Here is a 21,882-nt window from a genome sequence, read left to right as displayed (position 1 = left end):
GGTCAGCAATAAAAAAAAAACAAGGAGGTTGTGGAGCACCTGACCTGTCCTGCTGCTCGTTATTTGGCAGTTACAGGTTCATATTATGGACAAGAAGACGAACATCCTGTAAAATACATGAAAATACATTAATCATTTCTTAATCTACAGTCTGCTCACAATCTTTGATATAAATTTGAGGGCACAGATCAAAGACTAAACTTTCCATATTTCATACATTTATTTAAATACAATAAGTTTTTTTTAAATATATTAAGTGTTTAAACCTGTTAATCGTTAATGTAAAAGCAGACTTACAATCATCGGCAACATTTAGGGTTTAATTTTGGTTGTTTTGAAGTTACTTTTATACACATTGTAGTTGATTCTCAGTATGAAAAGTATAAGAAGTTTAAGATCTACAGTGCAATTAAAGGTTTTATTATCCCAAAAATACAATAACGGAAGTTTTTAATTTTTAATTTACCTTCCTTCATCCTCCTGCAGCTTCCTCCCCTGCGGTGGTCTGCGTCCCCCTCCTGCTGCCTCTCCTCACTTTGATGGAGCGTCCGTCAATCACACCTGAGGGGGCGGAGCTCTGGGAGACCAGCGACCAGGGCTGTGACATCATGCTGCGCCACCTAGAGGCTGCACGCGACGTCGCACACAACGCAACGAGCTACACAGTCAACGCACAGAAGATCTTACAAGGTAAAAATAAGTTACTGTATATTTTTTGTAAAGTAAATAGAAACTGAAGATATCAATCTTTTTTTATTCCAATATAACTAAATCATTTTGTGTGTGTTTGTGTGTTCAGGTTTCCAGTGTGATGAAGACCTGCTGGAGGTGTTTAAGACGGACTTTCAGCTGCGGCTGCTGTGGGGAAGCCGCGGAGCTTCAGTCAACCAATCAGATCGCTACAGCAAATTCAACCTCATCCTCACTGCGTTGTCACGGAAACTGGAGCCCCCGCCCAAAACGCAAACCTTGATTTGACTTCAACAAACTGAGCGAACGACAAACATACGGACAAACTCAGTGAAACAGAGACTCATGTTTGACAGATTGATGGTGTTTGGTCTTCCAGTTAAACAGATTAAAGTAACATCTGGTGGATCAGACACCAGGTATGAGAAAGGGAAGATGAGATAAAACCCTCCCTGCAGCGACTAAACAGAAAAGCTGTGGTCAGAGAGTGATCTGTTGTCTGAAGTAGCGGATACGACTCAATATCAAACTTCGAATAAAAGACTCTCCTGCAGCCGAGGCTCGACGGTTTGAGTAACCCGGCAGCGTTTCATCTTATTGTTCTGGACAAAGTGCTGTTTGGTGCAAGATGTAGCTTTTTCACTCAGTAAGATAACAATCAAACATCAATTTAAGGAGAATTCTTTCTGTTTCTCCAGCGCTCACAGTGTCACTGTCCAGTTACAGTTTAAACCTACAAAATGTCACATCTTCAGGAACTAAGAAAAACAGCCTTAAGCACTGTTGCAGAGTTCAACACAACATAGTTTCAACATTGAAATCACCCCTATGCATGTTGGAGAGGTACTAACCTCTATTACCACAGTAAACAATAATGTACAATAGAAACATTTGATCAGAAGGATTAGTTAACATGTGTTTAACCTGGTGAAAGTGCATTTTTGAGATCATTCACTCTCAGCTTTGAAATGCTTTTATGAGCCTGAGATCCTGCTAAATTCATGAAGGAGCGTGTAATCCTTAAATTTATCCCATAATATAAAAAATCACCAAAGGTGGACATATTTACTGGACAGTGACAAATGATGTTTAGACATCATTTCCACTGAGTAGAACTAAATTGGACTCACGAGTTTCCATCGCTGAGATCAGGAGACGCAGCAGCCGCAGGTCACAAACGGAAACTCCAAAGTAATGTTAAACATGCAGCTTTGTCTCAACTAAACTAGCGTTTTATATTAGTGTGAGAACAAAACAGACAAGAGAGACTTTTAAGGGAAACCAGCAGAGTAAGATGCACTTGTTTTTATAATTGTATCATTGACATTCCAGTTAATGTTGTGAAAAGATCAAGTTAAAGTGTCAGGTGTCTTTTTAAAGGCCTCAGTAGCTCTGATTCCTGAGTGTAAGTCAAAGTCAACAAAGTCAGAGAATAGTTTGAAAGAAGAAGGAAAAATCATTTTCTAGATAGAAATAATAACTATTTAACAGAAGTCATGAATAATTGAGGTGTCGGCCTCTTCTTCTGGTCAGGAAACATTTAAATCTCTTTGACCTTTGATACAAAACCACCTGATCAGATTGTTGCAGGTTTAACAAGTGAAAAACATCAGTTAATATAGAATATATATATATATATTATAATAATATCAAGGTTCCCTGAGACATTTTCTGGGTGAGATCTGTTTTTCCCCCCAAAAATCTGCAGAGAACAGAGATTATTTACACAGGAGCAGCTGATTAATAGCAGCTTTATCTGTGTAAATGTAGATAAAAGTGTTTGTACAGAAACACAACAGAATCCAACCTTTTGTTTCTGTATGAATCCAGGATTTTAAAAAAAAGACACACAAAAATATGTCAGAGACTAAAGCTGTACATATGTGACGTATTAGCATGTTAATAATCGACTGTATATATTTTCTGTAGAAGACTGACTGTAAAAAAGATGTTGATGAATTTTAATGTTTATATTATGAACTACTGTGGTAAGATTTAATAAATATGGTGTAATGATCTGTGGAGGTCAAACCGGCTGAATTATTTTTGCACGTGTGACAGAGTTTAAAAATACAATTATGATTTCACATCTTGGATGAAAACCTGGATACTTCTGGCTTTGTTTTGAACTGTTTTTGTCATGAGTACCGCTGATTTCTGATGTTTAAGGACTAAGATAATTTACTTCTGCTTTATGTTGGCGACTGAATTTCAGACACTTAAATCATTAAACTGTTAATTTCACATGAACCATCACTCTAAACGTCACTCTCAGGTCTCATCTGGCAAAGTCAGACGTTAGAAGTTACCGTTTAACTAAACATTCAGACTTTATTCAGCTGTTAAAAGTCTTTACTTTTCTTCTTCCCTCACCGATGAAACAGCACCGACACAAATCTGCTTTTCATTGCTGTTTATTTGAACAATATCTTGGAAGAGAGAGAGAAGAAAAAAAAAAAAAAAAAAAGCATTTTTGTTCACAAAGTGTCTGACAACATTCAAAGTAAAAAGATGTGCACAATAATGGAAAGAGAAGTACTGCCATCGGTTATTACAACATATACAACATGGTAAAAACACACAGATCTACATGGATTTGACATGTTAATAACCTGTAGAAACATCTTGTACCTGCTGCTGTGACGAGATGTTGACGCTGAGAGAGAGAGAGAGAAAAAAAAAGGGTTTCGTCACGACCCCTGGAGTTAAACAGCCGGACCAGTATCTGTACAAAGTCTCCACAGGATGATCAGGTTTTTTTTTTTTATTATTATTATTAAAAAAAGAAGAGGAATGTAGAGAAGAACATGTCTGGTTTTTTGCTGAGTGGTAAACAGCACCATGCTCACAGTAGCTTGGCAGGTTTCAGTAAAGCACTGTTTTACAAGAACGTACTGCAAACTTTATCATATCTAGCATTTCAAAGCTCATCTGCTAATATGTGGTTTTGCGTTAATATTCAAAACTACAGCACAGTGGCTATTATAAGTATGCGGCTCACAGTTTTTACAGGCATATTAATTAGTAAGAAGCTTTACTCTTTAATGGGATGTTTGGTAAAATGCGCTCACTTGAAAAGCTGCTATTGACAATCATGATTAAAGGGGCAGTACACTCTAAACATGCCTATGAAATGAACTAAAGAGGCAAATTTAAGGAAAAAAAAAAACATGAAATTTGAAATGCACCGTCTATTTAGGAGTTAAACAGTCTATGAGTTAGTAAAAATGCCCTGCAGACAGCTACACAAAGTCATTTCCTAGACACAGAGGTGACTACTTCTATACATTACTGCCCTTTATCCTCATGTTACATCCATCAAAGGATTATATCACCTCCACAATCTGAATAAGTCCTGCCTGGCTTCGTCTTACGTGAGTGCACATTTTTAATTACAAGTCATGTAATCGGTTTATTAATTTATGTAATTTATCGAGCAAAAACTGCCAAATATTCAGCAGTACCGGTTTCTAAAATGTGAGTATTTGCTGCTTTCTCTTTGTTTTATGTGATGTAAATTGAATATCTTTGGGTTTTTTGGACTGTTTGTTGAACAAACGTAGCGATTGGAAGACATCTTCTTGGACTTTTGATAGGCGTTTTTCACTATTTTTGACTATTTAATAGACTAAAGAATTTATAAAACATTTATATTAATAATAATAATAATAATAATTAATCGCAGCCCTAATTACTTTAATATTTAATTAACAGTATGACAGCATGACAACTGAAACAAACAAAAAAAAAAACATGTAACACTTTATTGCACATATCTGATATCATGGTTTTCAGTTCAAATTAGGAAATCACATGTAGATGATCTGTAGTTTGTTCTTATTTGGAAGACCATAATATCAGATATGTATACAGATCAATAAAAAGCAGTGATAGATCTGTGCACAGGTTTACAAGGCATCGTCATACTGTAAAAGTAAAAGGCTGACAAACTGCAGAGACTGATAAGTTTGTTTCATTTGCACCATTTTGCATCCCAAATCAGCAGAGAGGGCGTCTTAAGGAGGCACGCCGCTAATTTAATAAATCAAAATTGCGCGATTAAGCACACGACTCAACTTGATGATATGTTGTATATGGTGGATATGTTGGCTTGGGTTTTAAGACTCCAAATTTGTAACCAGATGACTCTGTTACAAACTGGAGGTGTGCAGTTTGAAAGATGCAGTTAGGCAATGATGGTCTAATAAAAGCTGCATTATGGGAAATGTAGGCTCCAGCGTTTTTTTTGGAGCTTGCACCATATTTAGGGACTAAAAGTGAAGAAATCTCTGCTTTTTGCTGCTTGATTTTGACCGTTCTTGTTTTAACCTGTTTCTCTCGCGACTTTACGGAAGTGCAATATATCAAATCATTGACACCCCCTTTAACGTCCGACGCAAATCAGTCACAGATAGGAGAGGAAATGTGGAGTAGCGTGGCTGGGGAAAGTTCAAGTAACAACATCTACAGCATCATTCTGTACATTTCACAGCTTCATCGAAGAAACACAGATCACAACTAAGGCGTGAACACCTGCTGCTTAGATTAACTTGACAAGAGAGGGTTTGTTAGTGGCATTTTTGTCTTAAATAGCATCAAAAGGAAGTCGAACTTTACGTCAGGTGTGTAATTTTGTTAGTCTATTGAACGAATACAGTGACTAGTTTTAAAAAAAACAAAAACACCATAGACTTTAAAAGCTGATCGAGACGAATCAATGAATTCAAAGAATCTAGAAAATCATGCAAAAAAAGTTGCTCGTCAAGAGTTAGAAAAGGAGTATAAAAACCAGTAAGAGAAAATTACCAGAGCCTTTTTTTTTTGTTTCTCGCTGCTACACAGTGGTCATTCATAAAGTCCACAACTCCCTCCGCAGACAACACAGACCTTCATCCATTCATTCATTCACTCACTCTTTCTTTTAATCAGATTCAAATGCTGTAGTACTTCAGGGCAAAGTGCATCGGTTCAATCCAAACCTTACTGTCTCTCATGAAGAGTATCAATCAAACAAACCTAAAAACAATCACCATGGAAACACATTCAGCATGACATTAAAAGATGTTAATATGTACAAATCATTCAATGGAAAAAACTAACGTCACGCGTATAACACAGGCACGTGTGCACACTTTTACAAGTTAATGTGTATGGAAAGCCAAGGGGGTCAAAAACACGTCGCCTGCTTTCGATCTGTTTGGCCTTCCATAAAATGTGCATACACGTCATCGATACATGCGCGCGTGTGTCGTCACATTCACAAATACAATTGATTAAATGGAAAAAAAAAAAAAAAAAAAAAAAACTTGTCATGGAGATGTAGTTGAGAGTCCTCCCCCAAGGAGGTGGGGCTGAGCCCAGGTGGCTGATGGGAGATGTAGTCAGGTGGAAGAGCAGACACATCCAGATATGTGTGTGTGTGTGTGGAATAATAATAATCCCTCCACAGTAAAACAACAATAAGTTTTAAGGCAGAGTCTGACTGCAAAGACATCGAAGCTCCTCTTTTTTTTCTTTTGTTTGGTGTTATTAAAAGTGTCCCAGTCCCGCTGGAGCTGAGCTGTGGTTTGGTGAGGAAACGCTGCCATCTGCTGGTCAACTGGTGGAATTGCAACCCGGGAGAAGAAGAAGAAGAGGAGGACAGGTGGGAAAAGGAGAGGAAGAAAGAGAGGAGTAGAGAGGTCCTGTATTCATCTGATAGTCCTGCCTAATGAGTAGCTCTGATTTGACCCAGCTGCTGTTCGGGAGATCGTATAAATAAATAAATCATGCTGGAAACTCATTAGAACATCATGACGACATTGCATTCAACATACAACACAGTTCAGACAGCCAGAGTTGCACACACGCTCCTATAAAGTTGCAGATGAGACGCCTGATCGTGTTTGGGAGACATTAATGACACGTTAAGGACAAGCGACTGTAACTTGGGTGACACATGAAGGCAGGCATGAGGAGCAGAGTGGCTTAGGCAGGCAGGCAGGCAGGCAGGCAGACATCACCAATAGAGCACAGATGATGATGATGATAACAAGGATGAGTTAAAACAGTGCGGCACTGATATTGTTAGTGGCAGCAAATAAGAAAAACTGACCCTGAAAGATGATAAACCCTGATAATTCTGAGCTGCTGTTTCTCTCGGGAGCTGGATCAAAGGTTTAGAGGAAAAGATTAAATAGCTGATAGCATGATTCATGGAATATGGTAAAGGGGAAAAAATGTGATTCTGTAAAATTAAGAATGTTTAACTCACAAGAAAAGTAAAACAGATTAAAGATGCAAGCTGACATGCTAGTTTATTTTATTATTAACCTTGGAAACAGCAGTTTGACCAAAAAAAAAAAAAAAAAAATGCTCATCACAAGGTCCACTTACTTGTTGTTTCCAAAGCCTTCAGCTACATCTCATGACCTTCCTCAGTGGATGAAGTTGCTCAAACATCCTGTCATTCAAGTAAGTGGAATTTGTGATGAGAATATTTTGTCAGGATGCTATTTTGTGGTTTGTGGAACCCATTTATTAGAGCGATAAATGCTAATAAAATAAACTTAAATTCCACTACAAAAGGGCTTAGATAAACTTTCCCAAAACACTCTGACCAGCACCTTACAGAGAAGAGACTGACTTTAATTCACACCACATCAAGAGAGGAAAGCCTGCTGCTGCACTGCTCTCCGAGTTAAAACTTTCAAGTCGAGGATGGGGCGTAAAAAGCAAAATCCTTGAATTTTTCAAATCAGAGAGAGAGATCAGCAGGTCTGTTCCCCTTGATGTGATTAGATTTGCTCTTAATCAAAACTGTTAAAAGACGTGTAGCCATCACAGAAGTCCCACCTTATCAGGCTCTTACAGACCAGGAAGCGACAAATTGATGCATTTGCTAATTTCGATAAATACCTGGCAGTAGTTTTGTCTTCCAGCAGTGGCAGAAAGAAAAAAAATGTGTTCTCTGCCACTTCTCCTCAAGTATGTCAAACTTGCTTGAAACTGGTTGCAGAGAAGATAAGTGTGTATTTCTAGTGAGACCTGCTGTTATCAGGTTTAGCTGAAGCTGCTGTTGTTGTTGTTGTTGTTGTTGTTGTTGTTTTCTGGTCTGAAAAGGCCTTTAGAGACTCACTGCTCTGCTACTCTTTAGATAAACTGTTAAAAAAAAGCCCTGGGACTTCTCCAGTGGCTACCACATTAAGATATTAAATGATAAAAGTGCCTGTTTTTGGCTTTAAGGTCATCTACTCTTCAACCTACTGTATGATCCTCCCTCTTCTAGTAACCCAGAACGCTCTTTTCTTGATTATGGATTTGTGAGCATGCAGACATGCAAACCTGCCTCTCAGACCAATTCTTTTCCTTTTCTCCCCTTTCTGTCTCTTTCTTTCTCTTTCTCCCTTTCTCTCTCTCTCTCTCTCTCTCTCTCTCTCTTTCTTTCTTGGTCACCCCCACCACCAATAATCAGCAATCAGCGTGAGCCCTCCACCAGCCAATCAAATCGCCCGGCCACCCTGCAGCCCTCAGGAACCTGCAGTCACATAGAGGAGAGAGCAAGTTACTACAACGCATACACACCAAGAAAGACACACACACACATACACACACACACACACACACACATAAGTGATGGATGTTGAATAGGACGTCTGACAGAGTCAACACACTTAATTTACCGTCTTTTTTTTGTACAAAATTATAAAAACTGAGAGAGTAGTTGTCAGGTTTTCCATCAGGGCAGATGTGGAAAGTGGAAGAAAACAATCCAAAACATTTGAGGTATTCTGCAGCTTCTGCCTGTTAATGCTGTTAGCAGTCAGAGCTGCCAGCGTGATTCTTCTCTTATTCAGATTTGTTTTTTTCTGAGAAAGAAACTAATAAACAAAAACAAAATATAGAGCCACGTCACATGCAAACCTTTCATGGCAATCCATCCAACAGTTATCAAGATCTTCCTCTCTGACCTGACGACAGATCGCTACACGTAAATATGCAACAACAGATCAATTTAGAAGCTTTTGAAGCATTTCTTGTATCTACTAGAAGCTCTCTGTTCACAGTAAATGTAACTCAACATGCTGTGAATGAACTGAAAAGTCCAGTGTTCAGGTTTGACTGTGCAGCAGCAGGTTCATGACCTTCTGCTAACTTTGTTTGTTTTGGTGCATTTGGCAGCTTCCACTTAACAACACATTATGATTATGTAAGAACTGATAACATGATGCCAGCAAATAAAATGGTTGCAACATTTGCCAGTTAGCTGCATACAGTGACCCAGATGGGTCATGGGAGTATTTGGCTGCTGTGATGTTTGTACTACAAGGTGTTGGCTGCAATAATAATCCTCCAAACATGAATACTGTGAGATGTTCAGGTGGCAAAGCTGCTGTGCAACACCTGCGGTGCAGATTTATATCACCATGGATGCCAGTAAAAGCTGTAACGTAAGAGCTGTTTTTAATAAGCGAAGTCAACCAAGAACAGTCAGTATATGAGAGCAAAAAATATATATAACATACATGATTTATCTGAGAGAATAAGGTGAATAATCCAACTTTTGCAAACTATTCTTTCAATTTCTCTGTATCATTTCAGAGTAAGTTTTCCTAAAATGGATAAATAACTTAGACTTAAAGGCTGTTTTATTCCATGAAAAGATTAAAACCAACAATGAATTAATCCTACAAGTATTGTTGTTGATATGTCTTATTCCTCTGTGCCATAGAGCTCCATGGTTGTCCAACAAATGCACTATTTACTCCTGTTTAGAGCTGCAACTAACGCTTATTTCCTTGATGAATCAATTAACTGTATAAAATGTTAGAAAACTGTGTAAAGATGGTATTTACAATTTCTCAGAGGCCACAGTGAGATCATCAGTTCGCTTGTTTTGTTTGACTAACAGTCTAAAGCATGAAGAAATTCAATTTACTGTCATATATGACAAGAAAAATGGTGAATCTTCATACTTGGCATTTTTGCTTGAAAAAAGGAAACAATTAACAGATTATTAATAGTTTCAGATTCATTTTCTGTTGATGAACTGAAGGATTAATTGACTAATGGTTGCAGCTCTGCTCCTGTTTGAGTAATATTTGTTAAAAACTAGTGTCCAGCTGTTTTAGCTTATTTAACATGAAACTATAGATTTATTTATAAACTCTGTTGACTTTATGAGTGATTTTACAGTTGTATAAATGTCTTCTGTGGCTCTAACACGTTACAATCTGGAGATGAGGAGTTTGAAAGATGAAGGTGTTTACCAAAGATGTGAGTGCTGTTGGGTTGCATGATGGGAAATGTATGATCCAGCATTTTTGGAGCCCCTCAACTGAATCACTGCAATATACACACAGCTGAAAATCGTCCCCAACAAATACATAAAACTACAATTCCCGACTGTTCTAGGAAATTACTGAGCCCTTTTAAAAAAATGACAATATATACCATATTTTAGATTTATGTCTTCAGTAGGAACCAATGGGCTTGGGGCTGACAGAGTAGGGAAATGGACTAACACATTGTTGGTTTTAATCTTTTGGTCTGACAGCAAACCAACAGGATGAAACAATACTTGAACAACTTTAAAAACTCCTGTAACAACGTCAAATGTGAAAACGATTTTGTTTCTGCATTGAGGGATTTTTTATACCAATCCTTTTTAACAGAATAAGAGACAAAACTCTGGTGTGATGGCACAGATAACACAAAGAAACAAAGATGTGCATGTACAAACGTACACACACACACAAACACACACAACGCGTGCACAGCAACCACACAGAAATAAAAACAAATGAAATCAAAAGACGTCTTACACTTACACTATGTCGACACATAAATCCAGTGATCTTTAAAATCAAGGAGTTTAAACATCTCACGTTTAAAAAAAAAAAAAAGAAAGAAAGAAACATCACAAATAATTAAAGGAATGGATAAAAACAAAAATAAATTGTTTCTAATATATTATATAAACACTTTGTTCGATAAGAAGTGGTGTAGTCTCGACATGGGGCTCAAAACAGCATCTTTCTCACACACACACACACACACACACACACACACACACGGAAATGCTTCATATACAATATACAAATCACTCAAACACCATCAAATAGGCTCATCCTATTTGTTTTTGTGCTCATTCACTCACCTCTGACACATCAGTTCCACAGATATGAGAGGATGAATGATTACAGGGTTAGAGGAATAAACAGACAGCAGGACAAAGAGAGAGAGAGAGAGAGAGAGAGAGATGGGATGAGAACCAGAAGAGGGAAACAGATGAATGTCCATGCGGGTGTACGGATGCTGTCTTTTTCCTTTGCGGTGTTATCTCGAGGAGCAGAAAGCAGGGTAATGGAGAGACGGACAGAGGGATGGTTGAGAGGACAGAGGACAGTGTAGCTTCAGATGTAAGTGACAGCACCTTTGCTGTTTTTCTCCATGGTGATTTCTACGTAGGAGGTGGGGACGTAGCCCTCCTCCCCGCTCTGCTTCCTCGCCCTCGTCCAGCCGTCGCCTTTATCCTCCTCGATGATGTACAACACCTGGAGGCAACAGGACAGAATTGTTTTAATGATTTGTGGATTATTATAATTACCAATTATGTGATGAAAACACAGACACCGAAATATGTTCTCAACAAGGTGGATTCTCATCCTTCAGCAGGGAAAATAAGTCTATTAAAAACACTGAATATCAGTTTAAATCGATTTCATATCAGCATCAAAACTGCTTATTGAGGACAGAGGTATCAATCGACAGCAAGATGTGTCCAATTTCTAAACAGACTTTGGTGATTTTAGCATGAACCCAAAAGCTAAACTACAATTAAAAGCATCTGCTGATCGTAAACTGATTAGAAAGTGATCCGTATAGACAAAATCCAGTATATATTTATACAATAATCATCATCTGGTAACCATGGTAACACTGCAAATATCTGAAGTCAGAAATGTTCAAAACCTGCACACAGAAGCTTTAAATATTAATTTGTTGAAACGTGTCTTTTCCAAGAAATACACAAAATGATACATACAATAAAATAAAGATAAAAATGATAAATCACCTCGTCTTCTGCCATCACCAGCGTCCCCTCGTTCTGACCTGAGAGTCAAACAAAAACATAGATTTAACACACAGAAAGCTTTTTGTCATAAAAGACTGCAGATATTTGGTTAATGGTGAGTAAACTGCATTTGTTTAGTATTTTACACAAAGCTCTTTACAACGAGCCTCTCATTTAACCACACACACACGCACTCACACACACTGATAGCAGCCATGCAAAGCACTAGTCTGACCATCGGGAGCAATTTGGGATTCAGTGTCTTGCTAAAGGACACTTTGATATGTAGGCAGGAGGAGCCGGGGATCGCACTGCCAACCCTGCCATAGAAATAGATGACCTGCAGCCGCCCATTTGTAGATTGTTTATTTTCTGTTAGTGCACATAATTATAATATCATATTTACAACATAGTGGATTATCTCTAATGGATAATGGATAATAACTTTACACACGCTAATCCAAGATGCTGGTCAGGTTAGACTTTTCAGGTGATCTAACACTCCTCCTGGAAGACATACTGAAGGTCTACATGTCAACAGCGACTCACGTTTATTTCATTAGATTAATAGATCATGTGACCACCGAGATATCTGACTGACTTTTTCTGACTGTTTTAGCTTGTTAGCTAACTAACCCTGGTGTCTGTGCAGGTAACCATTACTTTCTTCTTGTCAAACACATCTAATGTTTTACAGTTGTTACCATTTGGTGGCTTGTAGCTTTAGAAAGTTAGCAACATGCTAACATTATCATTGGTTTTTCTGCCAAGTTAGCCACCTGGCTAATTAGCATAGAAAACCAAAAACCAACAGTTTATTTGGTTCGATACAGCTCTATTTCGCTTGAGAAGGCATGGCAATGATTTCCTACATTACACATAGATAACACAACTTTTAAGCTCTTTCAATAGCTTGGTTGTATTTGCATCTTAAATTATATCTTTTTCCTAGATTACCTGTCATAAATATGGCCTTTAGTCTTTAATTCCCTAAGTCCTTCTAAACTTTGCTGGAAGATTTATGACAGGACAACTATTTTGTGCTGCGGTCCTTACCATCGAAGGAGTACAGAGCTTTGCAGTGTCCGATGACGGGCAGCGGGTCGTCGTCGTCGAATTCGTCATCAAACTCGTGGGGGTCGGGGTTCGGGTGCCCGGGCTGTGGAGGACTGGTGCGGTGATGAGGTGTGTGATGTTCCTGACTGGTGTCGTCTGTATAACTGCCCTCAGGACTGATGGGAAGAGGCAGCAGGAGTGAGTTGTGTGTTTAAAAGGACTAAAATATGGCACCGCTTCTTGTTTCTCCAGAATTTCCTAATGATGCACTAATAACTTTCCTGGAGATAACTATATATTCTGGTACTGGTTGCGAGGAAAACAGGAATTCCCTTTAAAGAAAAGCTCCATTCAAAACCAAGTAATTATTCATTCATTACTCAGATATTATTGGAAACTTTATTTTCATATATTTTGAATGCACATTTGCATGTTCAGCTGACCTGCTGAGCACTGATGAAAAAACCTTCTGGGTTACACCAGCGACTAACTCAAATCTATCAACTGGAAGCATACCAACTGAATACTATCAGTTCTCCTATTATTAGTAATAAATTATACAGTCCTGTCTTAGAAACATCCAAGGAAATGATTCGGAGATTATGAACACATAAAAGTTAAATTTGTATTGGACAAAAAACCCTCTAAAGCCAGTGAATGTGATTTTGAAAGGACTGGACTAATAACATGCTTAATAAATAGGTCTTTTATTTTGTAGAGATGCTCATGGATCACATCTTGGTAAAGACTGATTATTCTGTGATAAGATTACTGTAGTCCCTTTACTAGTTAATACCTAATATTTGAATATTTGCAATGAACAGCTCTCTACTTGTTAGTGCATGGTGTATGTGTGAGAAGGTGTTTACCTCTCTCTGCCTTGAGGAGTGTGATGGTGGTTGTCGGCGCTGTGTCTTCTGTCTCCTCTGGAGCTCTGCTTTCCCTCCACCTCAGATAACCAAGTCTGTGAACAGATACGTAGTAGGAGACTTCTGTTAATATTACAATAAATATGTTTGTATTGACAGCATCATTATACAGTACAGACTGAATATCATTTTGGGCAGTTGACCAAGAGGTGGTGCTATTGGCGACAGAACGGGCCAGAAGCTGTATATTTCATTGAGTTGATTCACTGAGTTCATTGAGTTCATCCCTCACCTATATCTCTAACTTCAATCCTCCCTTTCTTTACCTCGTTTTTGTGAATTTCGGAGCGCAGCTTCTCCATGTTACATATGGTCTCTGATATTTTGGGCTGCAGGCTGCTGGGGTCTCCCATCTGAGGATTCTTCTCATACACGTCCTTCATCTTGTTCAGAGCGTCTCTGAAAGACACACAAACATGCACACATGAAGGTGATGGGACAGTATAATAATAATAATAATAAGCAGTTCATACATCATTAAAATCAGGATAAACATAAACATCCACACTATACTACAAGTTATCTACGGTGCTTTTCTATGATTCTTTTGTTCCTAGTAGCCTTGCACATCATTACCCTGCAGCTGCATCACAGTGTCAGACTGCTCACACTCTGGCTGTAGATCTCTGCAGAGACTAGAGTCTGATTGTTGAGGCCACAGCTAAACAGCAGATATCATACGTCATAAGTTTAATTTTCTTGATTTTCCTGGATATGTGCTGACTGGAAAGGACTGGTCATTGTACCTCTGATCCATCTCTTTCTGGAGTTCCTTGCTGAGTTCATCGATCCTCTGCTGCAGCCTCTTCCTCCTCTGCTCGGGGGGCAAGTGGCTGAAATCTTCCAGAGACGGGGCCTGGTGGAAAGAAACAGCATTGGTGGTTCAATGCTCCTTCATAGCTTAAACAAACACTGGGTCACGCAAATCAACTCGGTGTTAGTGATGTGAGAGAAGAAACTGAGGAAAATATAACAGGTGGAATAAAGATTATGGTGTATGTTTGTCTGAGGTTTGGACAGCGCTGTTATGACAGTAACTAACACTTGTTTCCAGTGTTTTTATTAAAGCCTGGAAGCTGTAGTTTGGTTTGGAGTTTGTGCCTCCATCAGTTAACACGCTTATCATCGAGTGACATTTCAAAATAAGCAAACTAAATTGGAGTTTAACTGCTGCGCATACGTGAGGGAAGAGTGAGTCATACACCAGGCAGATAATTCCTCTGCTGTTAATGGTTCTTCCTCAATCACAAAAAAAAAAAAAACAACAACCCTCAAACAAACCTGAAAATGTCTGCTGACTGATGTGCCAAACATTCCGATAAATGTAAGAAAAAAATTACAAATCAACAACAGGTGCTGATCCTGAATATTTGGATACAGATACTTGTTCTGCAGTTTGGTACTCCAAGTGTTCAGACACTTTGTTTTTTCCTCCCTGTTGCTTCATAAAAACAATTATTTGACTTCTAGAGTGGCCCAATTTCCCTTTTAGGTCCATTTAAGTGTCAATAAGGACCTGGAAATGGAGTGCAATGCTACATTTTTGGAAAAACTGCTGCTTTAAAACTGGGGTACATTCTAACCTGAAAAGGACCAATATCTAACTATCACTACTTAGTTTATATACTGTGTTTTGGACACTATGGGGAATCCTACATGAAGGTTACATGCACAGTCTCCTATACAGCTGAGTCTACGTATCACTACTCTACACACATACTCACCATCTTGACTGACCACTGAGCCGTAACGCATTAACAATTGCAGTAAAAAAGAAACAAACAACACGGGATGCTGGTTAGTTGTCAGTCAGTCAAAAACAATCAAACCTGTCAGTCCACCAACCAACCAGTTGGTCAACACCAAAACCAGTCAGACAAATATTCATTCCCAATTTAGCCAAAATCAAAAATAAATCATCACACACCAGAAGACTAGTATTTATTCAACAATAGTTCATGTTCTTGTTCTTTAATGAACATGAACTACTGAATATTAATACTGGCATCCTGGTGTGAGATGGTTCACCAGTAGTAACCCAGTAAAGGAATGTTTTGTTTGCATCATACACGAGCATGAGGACGTGTTTGTAATACAAACTCCTGCTGCAGGTTTCATGCTATTCTGCTTATTAAGTTGGTGGTAGTGTAGTAATCCGCTGGTAAAGGCAGTAAAGAGGAAGACTGAGAAATAGCAAACATGGATGTAAACAATGCAGGATTTTAAAGCACTGCAGCGTTATTTTTCTCAATTAATCAGTTAATTATTTTGTCTTTAAAGACTCAAAAAATAGTGAAAAATGCCTGTTTCAATTTCTCACAGCCTGAGGAGACGTTGCTTGTTACTTTTTACCGTCAGTCTAAAAACAAATGATATTCAGTTTACTTTCAAATCTGACAAATAAGCAGGAAATCCTCTTATTTTAGAAGCTGAATCCAGACAATTTTGGGCATTTTTGCATGAAAAATGACTAATATATGACAATAAGTTATCAAAAATAGTGTTGACTGACCTCTACATTAACTGATGGTGAGAAAAAATGACTTATAACTTGCTACACAATTGATCAAATTCACTGACTTCCTTTGTCTAGATTACATCTCTCTAAATTCTGATAATATTCCAAAACCAGTCAGAGTCACTTGTCAAGAGTCAACCAGCAGGTTCTTCCACCTGTTCCTCTGAGATTAAACCAGACTGAATAGCAGACAATCACACATGTTCCTGACAGAACCGACGGGAGCAAAAGTCAATCAAAGCTTCAGCTTTGGCGCTGAGGCTGCGTGTTATTTATAAGTTTGTGTTAAACTGTCTGAAAGCAGAACGCTCTGCATACAGACACTGTTAGAGTCACTCCAACACACACAAACTCACACCACTGCAAACTCAGAGGAGACCAACAACAGAGAAACACACATGATGTTGGCAACACATTTCCAGTCCCCAGTCCCCACTCGACACTGCAACCAGTAAACCCACAAAATCCCTCTCTCACACACACACACACAAGTAATCAATCACCAAGGGTCCTCCGTCTTGTGATTGAAGAAGTCTGTCTCATAAATAGAAGAGAAAGAATCACATAAAAACAAAAGAAAGAGAAACAAACCATGTGTGAGTGTGAGAAACAATACAACAGGGTGTTTGCAAGTTTCATGGAGTCAAATTTAAATTTTGAAATCGTCAATGAAATCAGCTGCAGATCAAACGATTGATTGATTTTAACTGAACTTGAGGTCTTTACACTTTTCCATGACCTGCAGACACCCCCGAGGAAATTTAAAACCAGAAATCACCAAAAGAAAAGAGATAACCTTTCTCATTCAAACTCAAAAAAAAAACTACAACTCTACTTCCTGGCTCACCCCTCTCCTCAGGCCCCTCAAGTTCTGGGGGATTCTGGGTACTGTAGTCTTTATCTCAGACAGATAGTGGCTCACTAGGTCAGTGCTAAACCGGGGTGGAGGGAATAGGAGGGAGGTGGACCGGGGGCGGGAGGAGGAGGAGGAAGGTGGTGGTGGAGGAGGAGGAGAGGAGGAAGGGGACTGGTTGGGAGCAGGAAGAGGGGGGGAAAAAGCAAAGAGGTCAGGATGACACATTCTTTGGATTTGTATAATGCAAAGTGTTTCTTGTTTTGATGGTTTTATTTTAGCTCTAGGGGGAGAGAACTGGTCACATTCACATGTTACTGGGAAAAATGAAACTCCCTCTGGGATCAAAACAAAGAGTCACGCTTATGACTCTTTCATGACTTTCAGTAACTCGATCTGGGAACTTTGATGATCTAAAAAGAGACTTATTCAAGCTTAATGGTGATCCAAAAGCCCCAGGACACACTGTCACCACATAGACTAGACTTGAGGTCTGTCCTCATAAGCGAAGTTTAACTATTGAACTGTTGTTTGTTCTCTTGGGTGGATTAATTTGTATTTGATTTAACCAAAAGATGGTGCAACAATGTGTAAAGCAAACATAGATAACAATACAGGTGACACATATAATGGCTTGATTACTGAATGATGTAATTGTCCTATAGGATGCCCTGCCCATTATTCCTGTTTGGCCCCTGATGAAGGTGTGAACTGAAATGATGGGCTTTCATTCAGCGTAATGCTGTTTAAATAAAGAAGCAATAAAATTATAAATGGAACAACTGCAAAATAGGGAATTAAGTTTTCTCAGCGTCACCAATACCTCGACATGACTATTTGTGTAAGAAGAATCGAATCAGTTTGGTTCAATTAAGTTTGAAAATAGTCTTATCAGTAAATTATGTCATGCAGTTCACGTGTATGAGTCAGCTGTCTCAGTCCAACAGAGGCTCTCAACTCAGGCGCACGTGCTCTAGGGGCCTAAAAATGCCTGAAAAGAAGCCTGTAAAAGGTTTTCGGTGTATGCGCTCAGTGTGAAACTTTCACAGGAATGAATGAGGCGCCATCTTGAAATGCAGTCCCCCAAGTTCATGGTGTTTGCTCCACAAACCAGCACAAAAAAAAAAAACAAAACTACAAATATGTTTTGTTATAATCCTGTAAATGTGTAAAGACTTCCACAGAGAAACGTATTTTCTCAATCAGCTTCTTGGTATGAGCGCTGGGATCAGACGTGAACAGTGTTTTCTGCCAGAGTTGGAACAGTTTTTGGTTATTCCCCATCAGAGATTTCTGTATTGTTTTTTTGTTCTCTGTGCTTTTCTAACTGGTTTTGAAGTGAGCAGACGGAAAAAAAAGTGATGTCATGTACTTCTATGTGGCAATCAGGATTAAGCAACATCTGAAACACAATCTGACGGGCGTTTATGGATTGTTTGGTCGTCGACGATCAGATCTGATGACACTGGGATCAAACAGTCTTGATGAAGCAGACTAACGACGTTTTTTTGAGTGTTCAAATCTTAATTAATATCTTCAGATGTTTTTTTATGTTACAGAGAAATACTTCAGATTTGAGTTTTTCAGCAGCATTAAAAATCCAACTTGTGTGGGACACGTCTATGAAACCTAAAGGTGCCATGTGTTTAACAATTAAAGTAATCCATATATACAAACACACACCCTATCCATCACACAGGTCCCTGATACTGTGAGTCAGGTGGTGACGCCAACATAAACCAACAGCAGATGGTTAATAATTAACCAACATGGTCTTTATGGAGAGGGGCAAGGTCCGAGGAGTGTGTCCAAGATTTCTGACAAACGCCAGAAAGGTGACGAAAACCTACGACTGAAGACAAGCTGAGAGTTCAACTCAGGCGCAGAGAAACTAATAAAACCCATAGAAATTACATTTAATAGTGTCTGCAAACATGTTTCACTTGCGGGAGAGAACAAAAAATAAATAAATAAAAAGCAGGAAGCGAGGATGAGAGAATAAAATGAGTTCAGGATATGACTGTATAAAGCTGTATGATGTTCAGCTGTAGGGCGGGAACGTGTTACTCAACAGAATAAATCTCTATCTACAGTATAAGAGGGTGTGAACACTGGTGCTTACATAACTGAATAGAGACATGCTTGTGTCAGTTCTTCTTTAAGTAAAATATAATAATAGGTATATTTTTGTGTGTCATCTATCTCTGTATTGCATTATAGAGAGACCTCCTATGGATTTTCATTCAGCTATAAGGCATTTTAAATAAACAACATATGATGTGCACAGATACATAACATCTGCACTTATGAAATGATGCACATGTAGAATAAATGACTGATAAATTATAAGCATCTTATGAATATGTATCTGTTCAGCAGAGGTCGGCTTTTATAAGCATGACTGTAATAAAACATCATAATGAGTGAACTTAAATTTACTATTTGTCCAATTCAGTCTCATATCCTCTTTTTAAAAAAATAGGTTTCTAAAAGCATGAAGACTCACTGGTTCCAGTAATTATGCTTGATTAAAGGAATTTCTTAGAATAATATGATTCACACTGCTGACTGTGACATTTGCGTTGTTGGATGATGATGATGATGATGATGTGTTAGTGTTATGTGCTGATGAGAGTTTGTGCCTCTTCACTGGTTCTTCTGCTTCATCACACAAACAGAAAAGCAGAGCACTCGATTCAAATCTACATCGAGCATTAAAAACACGTCTTGTACCTTCGGTTTCTTCCCAAACAGCCAGAGCTTGTTCTTGGTTTTGCTCATCTGGTGTTTGGGGTCGGATCGCGACCCCGGGGGTCCGTCTCTGTCTCTTTCGCCTTTGGGCGTACTGCTGATGGTCCCGTCTGAACCCGTTCTGCTCAGATTCTGACTGAAGTCCTCGAAGGGGAAGTCGCCTGGAGGTTCAAAGCCAGATTTAAATGACTCCACGACGATGGATGAATCCTGGGAGAGGAAGGGTAAAAATAGAAGATACCAAACAAGTAAATACAAGTGAGCCTTATCTTCCTTTTCTACATCCGCTCATTAACAGTAAAATGGTTTCTCTCCCCTTCCTGTCTTCCTTCATATACTCCCTATCTTCCTTCAATCTAGTACATTTAGTACTTTTCTTTCTGTTTCTATTGATTTTTACCTGATATTTAGTTCATAATCTTTTATTGCTCCAGACATATTTTATTGTTAAGCACTTTGTAATCTTGTGAAGTGCTATACAAATAAAGTTATGGTCATAATTACGTACCCTTCGCTCATCGACAGCTTTAGCAGCTGAAACCATTCCTTCTAAGCATTTGGAGACGATGGGAATGACTCTCCGCTCCGCCTCGGCGAAGCTCCGGTACGTCTCTCCGAGCTTCACCGTCCGACGTTCGTCCATGTCCTGCAGATTCTGAGACACACACGCAAACGAATGTAAACTAGTAAAAAGACACTTCTACGAGAGGCTTGGCAGATGAACATGTCAGAGGTAGCTGGTCCTTTTCCCTGGGCAGCACTGAAACCCAGTCAATATATTAGTAATGGTTTACATGAAACAAGCTGCTCAGTTAAACATTTAATGGTGCACTTAACTTTTTCTAAACATGATACTGGTTTTTGTGAGGAATGCCAAAAATACTCAACCACCAGTTCTTTAGCGATAAACTAATTCCAAAGATTAAAAGAGGTGAAACACTTAAAAGTTTTAGATATCAGAGAATAAATGCATCAAAGGCTTGAAGACAAAGTTTTAGTTTTTTTTTTTAAGCCTTCACTGTAGAAATCTGAAGCCTATTAAATATGTAATGCTGCTGTAAATTATTCATGCTGTGTGAGAAGAAGAATGGTCTCACTCGCTTTATTCAACATTTATTCAAGGTTGTTCACCAAATCAAATTTAAATTTATAAGAAAAGATCCAGCTCAGGTGTCCCTTGTGACAGAGATAATGTGTCTCAAAAGACTTCTTGGTTAAATAAAGGTGAGATCTAATAGAATAAATACTTTTTTTTTTTAAATGTTTGACGGTAATTCAACCTCCAAAAAGGACAAAAAAAACCCCACACAAGCACAGATATGAAACTCTGGCTGGTTTACCTTGAAGATGTGTGGTATGGCGTTGTTGAAATGTTTCCACTGCTCAGCGTTGAAGTTCTGTAGCTGGGCGGCGTACTCATTCTTACTCTCATCTGCCATGTGAGTCCGCAGGTAGAACTGGGCTTTGGCCTGAACGGTTACATCCACACAAACAGTAAATCCACACTGACTGACAGTTTATCTGATTAACCACATGTATATACTGTATGATGTAACCAAACGACACAATCTGAGGGCACAAATGTATTACTACAGAGCTGCAATGACTAGTCGATTGATGGAAAGAAAATTAATCTGCAACTATTTTGACAATCAATTAATCGTCTCTGATATTTTCTTATTGGTTCCAGCTCATCAAATGAGACAATTTGCTGTTTTTTTTTTTTCGTATATGACATTAATCTTAAGATTTCGGACCATTAGTCAGACAAAACAAGCAAATTGAACACATCAACACGGGCTCTGAGTAATTCACTGTTTTTAAGATTTCACTGACTTAACGATTAATCGAGAAAATAATCGGCAGATGAATCGATAATGAAAATAATCATTAGTTGCAGCCCTAATTGATCAAACTAATGTTGAAGAATTGTGTTGAACACTTCATAAAAACAATATATTAACAATAAAAGCAAAGTTAAAACATCCTTTATCTCCGTTAGGGTGAATATTTCTAACAGCTCCTGTTA

General features: G+C 38.5%; 2 protein-coding genes across 4 annotated transcripts in view; one reads left to right on the top strand and one right to left on the bottom strand.

Moving 5' to 3' along the window:
• The window catches only part of bcar3 (BCAR3 adaptor protein, NSP family member), an 81,966-nt gene extending 79,441 nt beyond the window's left edge, over positions 1-2,525 (top strand). For both annotated transcript variants that reach the window (XM_044361673.1, XM_044361674.1), the window contains 2 exons: positions 487-690; positions 800-2,525. In XM_044361673.1, coding sequence (XP_044217608.1) covers positions 487-690; positions 800-978 — 383 coding nt within the window. In that variant the 3' untranslated portion in view covers positions 979-2,525. The remainder of the gene's footprint in view (positions 1-486; positions 691-799) is intronic.
• Positions 2,526-3,439: 914 nt separating this feature from the next.
• The window catches only part of fnbp1l (formin binding protein 1-like), a 57,703-nt gene continuing 39,260 nt past the window's right edge, over positions 3,440-21,882 (bottom strand). Inside the window, exons 7-16 of one of the 2 annotated variants that reach the window (XM_044362733.1) lie at positions 21,194-21,322; positions 20,362-20,508; positions 19,836-20,063; positions 14,478-14,587; positions 13,998-14,130; positions 13,672-13,766; positions 12,803-12,978; positions 11,747-11,784; positions 11,105-11,225; positions 3,440-8,206 (exon numbers count right to left, since the gene is read on the bottom strand). In XM_044362733.1, coding sequence (XP_044218668.1) covers positions 8,199-8,206; positions 11,105-11,225; positions 11,747-11,784; positions 12,803-12,978; positions 13,672-13,766; positions 13,998-14,130; positions 14,478-14,587; positions 19,836-20,063; positions 20,362-20,508; positions 21,194-21,322 — 1,185 coding nt within the window. In that variant the 3' untranslated portion in view covers positions 3,440-8,198. Of the gene's footprint in view, positions 8,207-9,115; positions 11,226-11,746; positions 11,785-12,802; positions 12,979-13,671; positions 13,767-13,997; positions 14,131-14,477; positions 14,588-19,835; positions 20,064-20,361; positions 20,509-21,193; positions 21,323-21,882 lie in introns of those variants that run through there. The other variant, XM_044362732.1, reaches the window with a different exon arrangement.

Source organism: Thunnus albacares, chromosome 9 (genome assembly GCF_914725855.1).
Source record: "Thunnus albacares chromosome 9, fThuAlb1.1, whole genome shotgun sequence".
Lineage (NCBI taxonomy): Eukaryota > Metazoa > Chordata > Actinopteri > Scombriformes > Scombridae > Thunnus > Thunnus albacares.
The sequence above is the reverse complement of the archived record's forward strand: the minus strand, read 5'-3'. Positions and strand labels throughout refer to the sequence as shown.